This window comes from Nerophis lumbriciformis, linkage group LG18, assembly GCF_033978685.3.
Source record: "Nerophis lumbriciformis linkage group LG18, RoL_Nlum_v2.1, whole genome shotgun sequence".
NCBI classification, from domain to species: Eukaryota; Metazoa; Chordata; class Actinopteri; order Syngnathiformes; family Syngnathidae; genus Nerophis; species Nerophis lumbriciformis.
The window spans coordinates 33377501-33393324 of record NC_084565.2 but is presented as its reverse complement, the minus strand read 5'-3'; the positions used below and the strand labels follow the sequence as shown (position 1 = coordinate 33393324).

At 40.2% G+C, this 15824-nt stretch overlaps 2 protein-coding genes across 2 annotated transcripts in view; both read right to left on the bottom strand.

Moving 5' to 3' along the window:
- rabggta (Rab geranylgeranyltransferase subunit alpha) overlaps positions 1 to 7439 on the bottom strand; it is a 37231-nt gene extending 29792 nt beyond the window's left edge. Inside the window, exons 1-6 of the mRNA XM_061978164.2 lie at positions 7361 to 7439; positions 7082 to 7122; positions 6867 to 6977; positions 3495 to 3619; positions 652 to 839; positions 336 to 575 (exon numbers count right to left, since the gene is read on the bottom strand). Of these exons, the coding sequence (XP_061834148.2) occupies positions 336 to 575; positions 652 to 839; positions 3495 to 3619; positions 6867 to 6977; positions 7082 to 7084 (667 nt within the window). The 5' untranslated portion in view covers positions 7085 to 7122; positions 7361 to 7439. The remainder of the gene's footprint in view (positions 1 to 335; positions 576 to 651; positions 840 to 3494; positions 3620 to 6866; positions 6978 to 7081; positions 7123 to 7360) is intronic.
- A 7433-nt stretch (positions 7440 to 14872) lies between these two features.
- LOC133617851 (GTPase IMAP family member 8-like) overlaps positions 14873 to 15824 on the bottom strand; it is a 9600-nt gene continuing 8648 nt past the window's right edge. The window contains exon 6 of the mRNA XM_061978163.2: positions 14873 to 15229. Within this exon, the coding sequence (XP_061834147.2) occupies positions 15102 to 15229 (128 nt within the window). The 3' untranslated portion in view covers positions 14873 to 15101. The remainder of the gene's footprint in view (positions 15230 to 15824) is intronic.

Genomic DNA, 15824 nt, shown 5'->3' with positions numbered 1-15824 from the left:
GGCTGTCAAGCATGTGTGTGTACAATTTGAGTAGGATTGGTCAAACATTTTTACCATTTGTCTCATTGTTATAAAACTTTGAGGATATCTGCATTACATATTCACTATCATCATCCACAGCATTTGACAACAACCCATAGCGGGCGTCGCAAATGTAATTGTCCTCAGAGTGAGATAAGGCTGACATGAAATAATTTCCATTCATTTATAGACACCACCTCACTCATATAGAGACATTTATGCAAGAATTGAGACTTGTGTTGCATCCTCTTTTAGACTCGGACTGCCCCCTGTAGGTGGATTTAATGTATTGCCGGCTGTACCAGAACCTTTACCTTTGAGCAGCTGTTCTTCACAGACGCGATGCGAGTGGGTTTGCGGTGAGGGCGGGGAAGAACAAGACGAGGTGGGTTCAGGAGACTCCGGGTGGAGCAATGGCAGGAGTGTGCTGCGGTAATGCCAGCTGGAGTAGTTGGAAAAGTTGGAGCCAATCAGACGATGCGTAAACTCCAACTCCTTTTCCACGGGAACGGCCGATTTCTTGACAACGATCCGGCGGTAATCCCAGCAGTGGACTGGTGACGATAACGCAATGTGGACATCACACCAGCGGCTCAGTGAGATAACTTGCGTTTGACCGCCGTCACTCACAGTTGCGGTCATCGAGGCCGAGGCAGCGGTCGCACAGGCTTAGCTCCCGGGCCCAATCCATTTCAGGCGCACGTTCCGATACCCAGCTTCGATGGTGCCAGCTGCCGTAAGACTTTGGGTTCACTTTCAGGCAGGACTCCAGAAAGGACAGCTCGGCCTGGTACATCTTTTGCACTTCATCGTCATCCCTGGAGCAAAACCAACATACTGTATCATCTCAGAAGGCGTTCAATAGGGAAGGAAGGGAGAAAAAGGAAAAAAAAAAAAAAAAGGGTCTTATCTTTTTTTTAGTTTTATTCCCTTTTTATTATTGTATTAAAAAAATTAACTAAAAAAATTACAAATAAATATAAAAAATATTAAAAAATATATATATATTTTTTTGTATTGTTCCCACACTACCATTGCTTTTTTGTGTCACTTTTGATAAGGTTTTTTTCACGGTTTACGTGCTCTTTTTTGCATCTGATCAAGCCACGAAAATGTGACTTTCCTCTTCTTTTTTGTTAAAAAATATATATATATTTTTTTGTATTGTTCCCACACTACCATTGCTTTTTTGTGTCACTTTTGATAAGGTTTTGTCACGGTTTACGTGCTTTTTTTTGCATCTGATCAAGCCACGAAAATGTGACTTTCCTCTTCTTTTTTGTTAAAAAATATATATATATTTTTTGTTCCCACACTACCATTGCTTTTTTGTGTCACTTTTGATAAGGTTTTGTCACGGTTTACATGCTTTTTTTTTGCATCTGATCAAGCCACGAAAATGTGCCTTTCCTCTTCTTTTTTAAGTGTGAAAGGTGGAGAGGTCCCCGGGAGGTGATCTAGTGATCACTGCCTGAGGATCCTGCCGAGGAACATTCATCCATCTTGCTATGGTCTGGATCGTCTGCTGATCCTGAGTCAGTGCAGGATGGATGGACATATACAATATACTTTTTCTAATAATGTCTATACTGTAAGCCTTGAGTAGTTAAAGCCCAAGTGCACCTCTCTCCTCAAGCGTGCATGTGAGTGTGGATGAGTGGATGTGAGCATGTATGAAGGGTCTGAGTAAGCAAAGTATGATTGTCAAATGTGATTTTAGCTGTAAAAATTCAATAAAATATATTTGCAAGAAGGCGTTGAATAGAAATCTGTATAGAGCAAAAATAAACGCTCTTACAGAGCTGACCGCTGAAGCCCCCTGACCCCCCATTCTTTGTGTTTATTTACTTTAACGTTATATTTTATTGTATATCTTATGTATTATTTATTTATTTATTTTACCTTATCCATTAATTTATCTTTAATATATTTCGTTAGATTGAATCTGTGTTTGCATATATTCATGTGTGTCTATATCTGTTATGGGCACTAGGGGACAATTACCTTGGGAATTGAGTAGGTGGGTCTTATAAGGGTTGGGTTTATTATGTAACATATTAACATAACATACCGTATTTTCCGCACTATAAGGCGCACCGGATTATTAGCCGCACCTTCTATGAATTACATATTTCATCATTTTGTCCACCAATAAGCCGCCCCGGACTATAAGCCGCGCCTACGCTGCGCTAAAGTGAATGTCAAAAAAACGCTGCGCTAAAGTGAATGTCAAAAAAACAGTCAGATAGTTCAGTCAAACTTTAATAATATATTGAAAACCAGCGTTCTAACAACTCTGTCCCAAAATGTACGCAAATGTGCAATCACAAACATAGTAAAATTCAAAATGGTGTAGAGCAATAGTAACATAATGTTGCTCGAACGTTAATGTCACAACACACAAAATAAACATAGCGCTCACCTTCTGAAGTTATTCTTCATTCGTAAATCCTTCGAATTCTTCGTCTTCGGTGTCCGAATTGAAAAGTTGCGCAAGCGTGGTATCCAAAATGGCCGGTTCCGTCTCGTAGAAGTCATCGGGAGTCAGTGTCGCTGTTGTTCTGTGAATCCTGCCTTCCGGAAAGCTCGGACCACAGTTGTGACCGAAATATCTGCCCAGGCATTTACGATCCACTGGCAAATGTTGGCGTATGTCGTCCGGCGCTGTCTGCCCGTCTTAGTGAAGGTGTGTTCGCCTTCGGAGCTGTGTGAAAAAAGCCACCCGGCCTCTTCGCGTAAACTTCCCTTAACCACTCGCTCATCTTTTCTTCATCCATCCATCCCTTCGAGTTAGCTTTTATGATGACGCCGGCTGGAAAGGTCTCTTTTGGCAAGGTCTTCCTTTTGAATATCACCATGGGTGGAAGTTAGCATGGCAAGCTAGAACCACAGTGAAGGATGACTTCTCATTCCCTGTGGTGCGAATATTCACCGTACGTGCTCCCGTTCCACAGTGCGGTTCAGTTGCTGTGAAATACGGTAGTAATCCGTGTGCGGATGGAGAGATTGCGTCTTTTTATGAACCGGATCGCTTAGTAGGAGCCATTTTGTGGTCTTTACAGATGTAAACAGGAAATGAAACGTACGGTGATATCCGCGCGTTTTTTCTTCTTCTTCCGGGGGCGGGTAGAAGAAGAAGCGCTTCCTGTTCTATGGGGGCGGATGCTTTCCTTGGCGGTTGCTTGCGTAGAAGAAGAAGCGCTTCCTGTTCTACCGGGAAAAAAGATGGCGGCTGTTTACCGAAGTTGCGAGATCGAAACTTTATGAAAATGAATCGTAATAAAGCGCACCGGGTTATAAGGCGCACTGTCAGCTTTTGAGAACATTTGTGGTTTTTAGGTGCGCCTTATAGTGCGGAAAATACGGTATGTAAAATGTGCAGATACCACAACTTGCTGTTGCCATGATTCACTATGCTGTACTGTCTGCAAAATTCAATAAAAATATTTGGGAATAAAAACAAACGCTCTTACTTCAACGTTTCCTGGTGTGTGAGGATCTCTCTTCTGTAATTCCACAGGGTTGCAAAATCAGGATTCGAGGATAGTATCTGCTGGGTCAGGTGGAGAGCCTCTTCATCGCACACGCCCTCCTTCCTCTGTCATGATAAGCACATTGTTAGCATGAAGATTCTTTCATAAGTCAGGTGTGTCGAACACAAGGGTTAACCCTTGTGTGGTGTTCGGGTCTGTGGGACCCGTTTTCATTTTTTATTAAAAGAAAAATGATACAATTAATCAATTTTTCAAACTGAGACTCACTGACTTTGGCTCATTTTCAGTGAAGAACATATATCAGAATACTTATTTAATGACCACACACCCCCTTGGCTCATTTTCAGTGAAGAACATATATCAGAATACTTATTTAATGACCACACACCCCCTCTACACATTTCTATTACATATAAGATGTCCGGGCTAATAGAAGTGTGGAAATTAAAGTTCTGTGTAACTAACTAACTAACTAACACACACACACACAGCAGGCCTAGACAGGAGGAGGACAGAGTGTCGGTACACAGAACATCAGAGGGTCAAATGTGCGAGAAAATGAGAGCAGACAGTGTTGACAAACAATGTTGCAACCTTGTGTGGGAACCGCAGGTTCAGAAACACAAAAGAAGAATCCCTGTGGGATGCAGAAACTGGCAGAGAAACTTTTCGTGCAACGTTCATATTGTTGTTACTCAGCCAGCGTTTGTGGGTCTGATGGGCCCGTTGCATTTTGTGGCTTTTAATGCCTCACAATCAAACACTTTTATGTTAAAATACTGAACAGATGTTTATTGGGATAAGGTAAACATCTGTTCAGTATTTTATAGGGGTGTAACGGTACGTGTATTTGTATTGAACCGTTTCGGTACGGGGTTTCGGTTCGGTTCGGAGGTGTACCGAACGAGTTTCCACACGGACATATTAAGTAGCGTAACGCACGTTGTGTAAACCAGTGGTCCCCAACCTTTTTGTAGCTGCGGACCGGTCAACGCTTGAAAATTTGTATATTAATATATATATATATATTTTTTTCCTTGTGCGGCCCGGTACCGGTCCGCGGCCCGGTGGATGGGGACCACTGGTGTAAACAATGCACACCGAGGCACAACTCACGGCATGCTAGCAGCTAACGGGCTATGATAGACTGACCATATGTCCTCTTTTAACCGGACATGTCCTCTTTTGCGGAGCTGTCAGGGCGGAGTTTCTTAAATGCCTCAAATGTCCGGCATTTTGAGTTAGGGTTGCGTGTATTTTCAATGTACGTTCAGTGTTAAGAAGGGGTTAAAAACAAAACAAATTGTGCGCACAGCAGCATTGGTGAGGGAGGGGCAGAGACAGAGAGAGCGAGAGAGTTATGATAAACGCGCATGCGTCGCCAGGCTCTGCTTTTTATCCATAGATTTATCAGATTTAATTTTTTTATTATCTATAGCGGGGGTGTCAAAAGTGTGCCCCGGAGGCCATTTGCGGCCCACAGCTAATGTTTTAAAGGCCCACGACACATTCTAAAAAAACTATTAAAATAAACAAAAACAGAACAAAAGTGAAATAAAAAAAGCTTAAAGGTTCAATGTAATTTAGAAAAAGTTGCAATGTTGACTAATAAAACAAAGCAGTTTTTTTTTCTTTCAAACTGTCATTGATCAAAACATAATATTGAATCAAAATCAATGTTATTGTGAATTATTGACCTGTCCAAGGTTCCGATTACTTCACATCAAATATTCCACTACGAAAAATATTTTTGGTGGAAGATTTTGCAAATTTGGTAAATAAATAACCCAAAAATGTATATTTTGTTGTTTTCTTACTGTACCGAAAATGAACCGAACCGTGACCTCTAAACCGAGGTACGTACCGAACCGAAATTTTTGTGTACCGTAAACATAAAAGTGTTTCATTGTGAGGCATTAAAGGGGAACATTATCACAATTTCAGAAGGGTTAAAACCATTAAAAATCAGTTCCCAGTGGCTTATTTTATTTTTCGAAGTTTTTTTCAAAATTTTACCCATCACACAATATCCCTAAAAAAAGCTTCAAAGTGCCTGACTTTAACCATCGTTATATACACCCGTCCATTTTCCTGTGACGTCACATAGTGATGCCAACACAAACAAACATGGCGGATAGAACAGCAAGCTATAGCGACATTAGCTCGGATTCAGACTCGGATTTCAGCGGCTTAAGCGATTCAACAGATTACGCATGTATTGAAACGGATGGTTGTAGTGTGGAGGCAGGTAGCGAAAACGAAATTGAAGAAGAAACTGAAGCTATTGAGCCATATCGGTTTGAACCGTATGCAAGCGAAACCGACGAAAATGACACGACAGCCAGCGACACGGGAGAAAGCGAGGACGAATTCGGCGATCGCCTTCTAACCAACGATTGGTATGTGTTTGTTTGGCATTAAAGGAAACTAACAACTATGAACTAGGTTTACAGCATATGAAACACATTTGGCAACAACATGCACTTTGAGAGTGCAGACAGCCCAATTTTCATCAATTAATATATTATGTAGACATACCCTCATCCGCTATCTTTTCCTGAAAGCTGATCTGTCCAGTTTTGGAGTTGATGTCAGCAGGCCAGGGAAGCTAGGGTCGATATTCTTCTCTTGATCATCTTCGGTGGCATAAGGGACGGTGTGAGCCAAGACATCCAGGGGGTTTAGCTCGCTCGTCTGCGGGAACAAACTGCCGCCATTGCTTGCCGTGCTACCGAGGTCTTTTGTCCCTGAATTGCTCACACCCTCCGGCAGATTCGATGGGGGTCTGGCGGCAGATTTCTTTGACTTTATCGTTGGAAATGCATCTGCTTTGAGTGTCGCAGGATATCCACACATTCTTGCCATCTCTGTCGTAGCATAGCTTTCGTCGGTAAAGTGTGCGGAACAAACGTCCAATTTCTTGCCACTTTCGCATCTTTGGGCCACTGGTGCAACTTGAATCCGTCCCTGTTGGTGTTGTTACACCCTCCGACAACACACCGACGAGGCATGATGTCTCCAAGGTACGGAAAACAGTCGAAAAAACGGAAAATAACAGAGCTGATTTGACTCGTGTTTGTAATGTGTTTGAGAAAATGGCGGATTGCTTCCCGATGTGACGTCACGTTGTGATGTCATCGCTCCGAGAGCGAATAATAGAAAGGCGTTTAATTCGCCAAAATTCACCCATTTAGAGTTCGGAAATCGGTTAAAAAAAATATATGGTCTTTTTTCTGCAACATCAAGGTATATATTGACGCTTACATAGGTCTAGTGATAATGTTCCCCTTTAAAAGCTACAAACGCTGGCTGAGTAACAACAATATGAACATTACACAAGGGTTAAGGCACCTTGGAAAAACAGGCATCCCTTGCAGCAATGTATATCTTCAGTTTCTTCTCGCGTTCCTTTCTTTTCTCCTCCTCTTGCTGGGCGGTGGATTTGACCTTGACCCTACCGTGCTGTCATAGTCCAAAAAAAAATAAACATCATGAATGTCTTCACTTGTCATTGACAAATACAGTACTGTGAATTAGGAACACGAATATGAAAACACATCTCTCACCATTTTTTTTTTAAATAGTTTTTGTAGACTTTCTTCAGTGTCTGTGAGGAAAAAATATTACATTTAAGCTTGAATATTCTGACATACATGTTGAAGTTGCAAACGGAGAACTAGACAAAATGTAAACAACAGAGTTAGCTTGCGAACTAGCCGCGTTGCATGCAAACATCAGAGCTCATTCGCATTATAACAGCACTCCTCGACTGAAAAACAGAGCCATATTAGCAAACACCATGACAAATGAATGGTTGTATTACGATGTTCCTTAAAAACACGCACCTTTGCCGTGTTTTGCCTTGCTGGGGGTGTTTTTGGACAGAAATGTGGTTTGTCATGACAGTCATCAGCTGGACGGTTTTACTTCCGGCTCATCAAAATGACGTCACAGGCCATGCTTTCGCGCTATTGGTTGTTTGCTGCTCACGATTCATGTCGACAAACTTCATATTATAAATATATGTAAATGAAATATTGAGTAAATCAATTAACTAGTCAATCTGTTGATGGCTAAAAAGCTATACATAATTAAAAAAAAATGTATCCATTCATAATAACATTGTTTGGTAATTTGCAATATTCTACCACAGGCCGCAAGATGTCAGTATTGTTAGTTGGAGAAGACAATGGCCACTAGTTAGTGGGAGACCGGGTTTGATTGATTGAGACTTTTATTAGTACATTGCACATGTACATAATCCGTACAATTGACCACTAAATGATAACACCCGAATAAGTTTTCAACTTGTTTAAGTCGGGGTCCACGTTAATCAATTCATGGTATAAATATATACTATCAGCATAATACAGTGTCATCACACAAGTTAATCATCAGAGTATATACATTGAATTAGGGCAGTGGGGAACTTACTGAGAATGTAATTTAATGCTCTCAATTGGCATAAATTGCTGTTTTTTTGTTATTGTTCTATGTTATTTGTGAAAACTGCTTTACTGCCCTCTTGGCCAGGTCAATCTTGCATAAAAGATTTGAATCTCAATGAGTTTTTACATGGTTTAATGAAGAAAAATGAAAATTAATGGAAGTATAAAAATTTTAAAAAAGTACGTCGACAAGATAAAGAGACCCTCATTTGTAAAATATAAAGTCGATCTTGTTCAAATCCTTTATAATGCGGAGGCAGGCCTTCCATGGTAGGTGCCGGGTGATTTCCAAGGGGTTGTAGCGACTTGACAAAAATGAAGAACACTTTTTTTTTTTTTTACAAACATGCACACACTGACTTCAGTTTCAGTGACAGAGTAAACAAAGTTTAGGATGAAAAACAGTATTTTTTTCAGAGAGAAGGGGTTCCCAGTCGTACAATTTGTTTCTTGATTGGAGACTATTTTATCATCCATCCATCCATCCATCCATCTTCTTCCGCTTATCCGAGGTCGGGTCGCGGGGGCAGCAGCCTAAGCAGGGAAGCCCAGACTTCCCTCTCCCCAGCCACTTCGTCCAGCTCTTCCTGTGTGACCCCGAGGCGTTCCCAGGCCAGCCGGGAGACATAGTCTTCCCAACGTGTCCTGGGTCTTCCCCGCGGCCTCCTACCGGTCGGATGTGCCCTAAACACCTCCCTAGGGAGGCGTTCGGGTGGCATCCTGACCAGATGCCCGAACCACCTCATCTGGCTCCTCTCGATGAGCTACTATTTTAATCAACAATAAATAACCAGGCCTGTATGGAGAAAGGGTAGATTTTTTTATCAAATAATACATATTTTTACATCAATCTTTCTTATGATTTTTTTTTCTACATTTGAAACACTTCCTTGTGGTCTACATAACATGTAATGGTGGTTCTTTGGTGAAAATGTTGCATAGATTATGTTTTACAGACCTTCTTCAAGCCGCCTTCTGACTGTCTCTTCAGGACGCGCCATTTTGTGGGCGATCTTATTTACTTCCACTTAAGTCTTCTCCTCATCAGCCATGTTATTGTCTTTCGTACCTCCATATTGAGTGTACTGACAGACAAGCTCGAACTATATGAGACGTTGTGGTAAAAATGGCAACAGCGGAGGATGCATGTGCATGTACGAGCCAGTCTGCCCCACAACAAGAGGGTGGCGAAAAAGGAGCTTATTGAAAACAGCATTTTCAATAAGCTGGCAAAGCTCTTCCATTAAAATTCATGAAAAATCTGCTGACAACAGCAATGGAAAAAACGTCACTAGTTAGGTCAATTCCAAAGGGTGAAAAACATTACAAAAATGACAGATAATTGGCTGACATGTCCAACGGTTTGGTACATAATCAGTGTAAACCAGGGAGTCCAAGATTTTATAAATATCTCCGCCATGCCTCCGTGGTTTGATTCAAAATTTTCCGGACTTGTGTAGATCCCAAATACACAAAAACATGTACCAATAGGTAGGAACAGTTGGTTTTGCATTATCAGTCCCCTTTAACACATACATTTATCCTATAAGGTGACCTGACCTACTCAATTTCAGTAGTATCAAAATGTAGTTGCATTGACAGGTAAACAAACCAAAGACGAACAAAACATATTTAATGCCACTGCTCTTTGCATCCCAATGGTTACATTTTTGGTATAAAAGAGAACAGAAATGAACCCATTCTGTCGATCAACTTTTGGAGTACAAATATGGAGTATGTCGATAGCATAGACATAGTCAGTGTGACAAGTTTGACGGTCGTTTGATTGACTTTCCATTCTGAAACGCTCTCAAGAGTTTGGAGTGCTTGCGCTCACTAAAAATGGAGAAATGTCATTCATTGGTAATTCATGCAGAGTGGAACTCAATCTAATTCTAAGATGAGTAATATGATTACGATGCTTTTTTAAAAGACAAAAACTATACAGGTAAAAATAACAACTCATAAAAGTTTACTGCATCATGTTGAGAGCTGTATCAAATATTCTGATGTAGCTAACCAAGAATATCAATGTTCAAAGAAAACTAAAGCATATGAAGATCTGAAGACCCATTGAAAAGTTGCAACTAATGTGTCTTCAGAGGATCCAAAAGGCTGTAGACACTTCCTCTTGTTGGAGATCCGAAACTGGGGATGTCAATGACCTCGGAGATTACTCTTGCATCAGAAGAACCATGTCCAGTCTTCCGTCCTCCTTGTAGTTGAGAGTGAGTCGTCCAGCCTACTAATGGTCCTGTCTGTTCGACACCAGGGACCATTCCCAAGCATCCAGGATGTTGCTATCACTTTGGGTAGGATGGATGGATGAATCTTTATTGTCATTGCACAAGTACAACAAAATGTTGTTTTAAGAACAAACCTGTTTAAGATTGGACAAGCCAACACTGTACAGGGATACAGAACAGGAACACTGAAGGTGGGAAAAGGGTAGACGCTGGGGGAGCATGAGTGAAAAATACAATTCAATCTCAGACTGGGCTCAAATAAGGGGGCCCAGTCTGGAGTGGGAAAACAACTCCATAGCAAAGCACATATACATGTTACAACATACAACTCCAGACTTGCAACGAGGGATTAGAGGGCGGGCATCCGGCCCAGAGCTGCCAGCAACTAGGGGCGCTGCTCCATGTTCCATCATACCACATAGTGTAAAGCATCGAAGGCATGGGGTATGTGTGTGGCGTGTATTTTTCGTGGATGTAAGCATGCGCCGTGTCTCTGTTCCGCGACCTTAATGCTCTTGCAACCGCCAGTCAGTCGAAAGTTAAGTTAAAGTTAAAGTACCAATGATTGTCACACACACACACTAGGTGTGGTGAAATTTGTCCTCTGCATTAGACCCATGCCCTTGATCAACCCCTGGGAGGTGAGGGGAACAGTGGGCAGAAGTCAAGAACAACAGGTGTGTGTCGATGAGAGACAAGAAAGGAGTTTGTTGTGTCTTCGCCACAGTGTCCTTCGGGAGAGTCTCGAAGCCAGGGAAACAATCCAAGTTAGAATGTTTTGTTTGTGAGCGAAAATAACATTTGCCTTTCACTCTTGATTGTCTATTTCTGGTCCTCAAATTCATCCTGCAGGGCAGACGGTCCAATGTTATCCAAATCACAAGAGTGTCCACAGTTCTGCCCGCATCCTACAATTATTAGTGGCAGCTTTAGGGTACTTTGAAGGCTGCCAGCAACTTCCAATTTGTCGACAAACCAGAGCAACGCTTACTCCATAGTGTAGGTCCCCACAAGGCGTCATCTAAGTTAAAGGCTATAATGGATGCCCCATCTACCAAAAATGTGAGTCAGCTGAAGCCATTCCTTGGCTTCTTGACATACTATGCAAGATTTGTGTCTAGAATGTCTAGACACTTTGCCCCCAGTCGCCATAAGTTTGCGGCTCAGACGTGCGTCATCTATCTATTCATTCATATCTGTAGCTGACAGTGTTGCACTCTATGCATTTTATCTACTGATTTATCAATCTACTTGCTAATTTCCTCTTCTGAGCTGGTTACCCTCTGTTGTAACGCGGTTCCATGTAGACTTCTGTCGAAGAATACAAAGCATGCATTATTTTGTTGTTTCACTACTTCATTCAAGCTAGCTTAGCACGTTCTCCTCTCCGTCTGTGTCCGTGCTAAATCTGCATTTTAGAACAGTCCATATTACTTCATTCAACATACAAAACCCAAAACCAGTAAAGTTGTCACGTTGTGTAAATGGTAAATAAAAACCGAATACAAAGATACTTAACGTTCGAACTGGAAAACGTTGTTATATTTTGCAAATATTAGCTCATTTGGAATTTGATGCCTGCAACATGTTTCAAAAAAGCTGTCACAGGTGGCAAAAAAAGACTGAGAAAGTTGAGGAATGCTCATCAAACACTTATTTGGAACATCCCACAGGTGAACAGGCTAATTGGGAACAGGTGGGTGCCATGATTGGGTATAAAAGCAGCTTCCATGAAATGCTCAGTCATTCACAAACAAGGATGGGAATTTAGGGATTTCACCATCTACGGTCCATATTTATCATCAAAAGGTTCAGAGAATCTGGAGAAATCACTGCACGTAAGCGATGATATTACGGGCCTTTGATCCCTCAGGCGGTACTGCATCAAAAAGCGACATCAGTGTGTAAAAGATATCACCACATAGGCTCAGAAACACTTCAGAAAACCACTGTCAGTAACTTCAGTTTGTCACTACATCAGTAAGTGCAAGTTAAAATTCTACAATGCAAAGCGAAAGCCATTTATCAACAACACCCAGAAACGCAGCCGACTTCGCTTGGCCCGAGCTCATCTAAGATGGACTGATGCAAAGTGGGAAAGTGTTCTGTGGTCTGACGAGTCCACATTTCAAATTTTTTTTGGAAACTGTGGACGTCGTGTCCTCCGGAACAAAGAGGAAAAGAACCATCCGGATTGTTCCAGGCGCAAAGTTCAAAAGCCAGCATCTGTGATGGTATGGGGGTGTATTAGTTCCCAAGCTATGGGTAACTTACACATCTGTGAAGGCACCATTAATGCTGAAAGGTACATACAGGTTTTGGAGCAACATATGTCGCCATCCAAGCAACGTTATCATGGACGCCCCTGCTTATTTCAGCAAGACAATTCCAAGCCACGTGTTACAACAGCGTGGCTTCATCGTAAAATAGTACTGATACATTGAAAATGTGTGGCACATTATGAAGCCTAAAATATGACAAAGGAGACCCCGGACTGTTGAACAACTTAAGCTGTACATCAAGCAAGAATGGTAAAGAATTCCACCTGAAAAGCTTCAAAAATGGGTCATTTACTGAGTGTTGTTAAAAGGAAAGGCCATGTAACACAGTGGTAAAAATGCCCCGTGATAACTTTTTTGCAATGTGTTGCTGCCATCAAATTCTAAGTTAAGGATTATTTGCAAAAAAAAAAAACAAGTTTCTCAGTTCCAACATTAAATATCCTGTCTTTGCACTGTATTCTGTTCTTATTTACGAATTACACAACGTGCCAACTTCACTGGTGTTGGGTTTTATACTTAAATAATTGATATTTGGACATTTATCCATCGATCCAGAATCATCTACTTTCCAATCGTAATGCATCAGAGAAATTATCATCCCACCCCACCTCCCCTGTGTAGCATCCCTCCTTCCAGAAGAGAGAGTCTACAGCCATTTCCTGAGCAATCTCAGAGGCAATTTCCAGAAAAGGAAAGTGTCCAATGCCCACCTGTATAATATCATGCTGATTACAAAAAATATACCCGGTTACCTGTCATCTAGACATATATAAATAACATTGTATAAAAGAAAGGACATTTATTTGCATTTATTTATTCTTTCTATTTTACATTCAATTTGGTCATCAGAGGGGTGTAACAAGATATATAGTTATAGGTTTTTTTTTTACCTCAGAAATATACATATATATATATATATATATATTTTTTTTTAAACATTTTCAACCAATATTTTTACACACTTTATTTAGATTTGGTCTCAGGACAAGTACAATTTGACCTTACAAAAACAAACCTGCTATGCTAACTGCAGTTACTTCTACTAATAGACTGACAGAGTAAAAATGTTCCCTGAGGTGAGACAGCTGAGTCTCACTTTGAAAAACATTCATTTAGAGCAGGGGCATGCAACTAAGGGGAACAATGAGGCACAACCTCACTTGTCTTGGTGAAAAAATAAATAATTAAATAATCATATCAGCAGTAAAACAGCTGATCAAACAAAACAGAAGTCATTGTCATGGACCCACTAGCTGCGGAAGCCAGCTCTCCTTTCAGCTAAACAGACTCAATAACTCCACAGTGATGTGTCGGGGAATTTACGAGACTGAAACAAAAACAAAAAAATGCCATTATAAGTTAATATTACTAACACAGACGTGTTAGCATATTAGCTAAGGCATTACAATAACACGTACAAATATGCATGAAAACACTCATGCAGATGTCACACACATGACGGTTTAGTAATTATGAATTGTTTTAGATATATTGTAAAACTTACAAACGTTGCTTGGAGTGATGAATGAAAAATCTTTTTGAGCATAAACGCTACGGACGGTTATACTTCCGGTTCAAGACATGAAACAGGAAGTACATTTTCAACCCGCAGCACCTGCAGTGAGCGAACTCGTCCAAAAGGTGGCAACGTACTACAAACAATAACACGCATTTTCAGCGTCTCTGTTGGTGTGATATGAAAACCGTTTGTTGAATACAAAACATTACGGCCGTTAGCAAAGAAAAATCCACAAATTAGTGGCACCGTTTTTTTAAGTCGCAGGATCAAAGCGTAGGAAAATAAGTAACGGCTCATAGTCCGGAAAATATGGTATATATCTAGGTTCACAAACTCCCCAAACTGAACTTTTAGAAAAAATTGTATGTGACAGGGCTGGGCGATATGAGCCAAAACTGATATCCTGTTATTTTTAGGCCGAATGGCGATATACGATATATATTGGTATTTTAAACAAAACATGCAAAGTGTTTAGTTTAAATTTTACACCACATGACCGTTACTACCAGTGTTCTGAAAATTACTTTAAATAAGTAATTAAATATAGTTACTCGTTATATATATATATATATATATATATATATATGTATGTGTGTGAAAAAAAATCACAAGACTATTTCATCTGTTTTCTCCCACACATACATATATTGCGCTCTACTACGGTATCGAGCACTATTTTTTGGATAACCTTATTAAGACATATATATATATATATATATATATATATATATATACATATACATATATATATATATATATATAAATAAAACTAGTAACTATAATTAATTACTTTTTTACATATATATATATATATATATATATATATATATATATATATATATATATATACACACACACACACACACACATACAAACATATCAATTATAATATTTTGAATATGTATACATATATACATATATGTATATACATACATATACATACAATTCAAAATATTATGATTTTGATTAATTTAAAAGAGCCAAAGTTTACATTTTGGGATACAGCAAATGGAAAACACTGAGTAAGCAGTTTTGTGGAATTGTACATTGCGCTGAAAAACAGCAAAATGACCCCATTCTGTAGATAAACTTTAGAAACTGTCATTTAGCGTAGACGAAGATCCGTAGTCTGATGTCCTTGAGTGATTGATGGTCATCTGATTGACTTTCCATTCCAGCCATTCCAGAACATTGTCAGAGTTTGGTGCGCTAGTGCTCACTGTAAACAGAGACATGACATTGTCAGACATTCATTGGTGGTTCATCTGCACAATTGAATGAGATTTTACTCAGATTGAGTAATTGGAATATGATCAACTTTGAGACATTACAGTACAAACACCAAATGATAACAGTTCACAGTGGTGTACAAAAGTAATGCTTAATGATGACAGCTGTTATGTTTTGTGGTACGGACGCATTTCAATTAACTAATAAAAAACGTACATTTGGTTCGTTAACAAGACGTTTGCTTGAAAACTAGTTACATCACACAAGCACAGCGAAAGGGTGCAGTAGCTTGTGTGCGTGACTCAGCTTCAGCTTCGCGTGTGCATACACTGCTACAACTACACAAGGAAGAATAATGTAATTAGTTATGATTCAGATTTGCTCCCTTCATTATGTTGCCAAGCGTGAGGTACACTCCTCTGGGGGTAGTGCATCAAACCAGAGGAGAGCAAAAATACAAAGTGAAGTGGATATTAGACTTATATCGCAATATGCTCAGTACTCATGCAGTCAATATGCACTCGCTGGAATTTTGGCACATTTTGTGGCTGCTATCGGCAAGTTGCCGCCATAGACATGTGGCC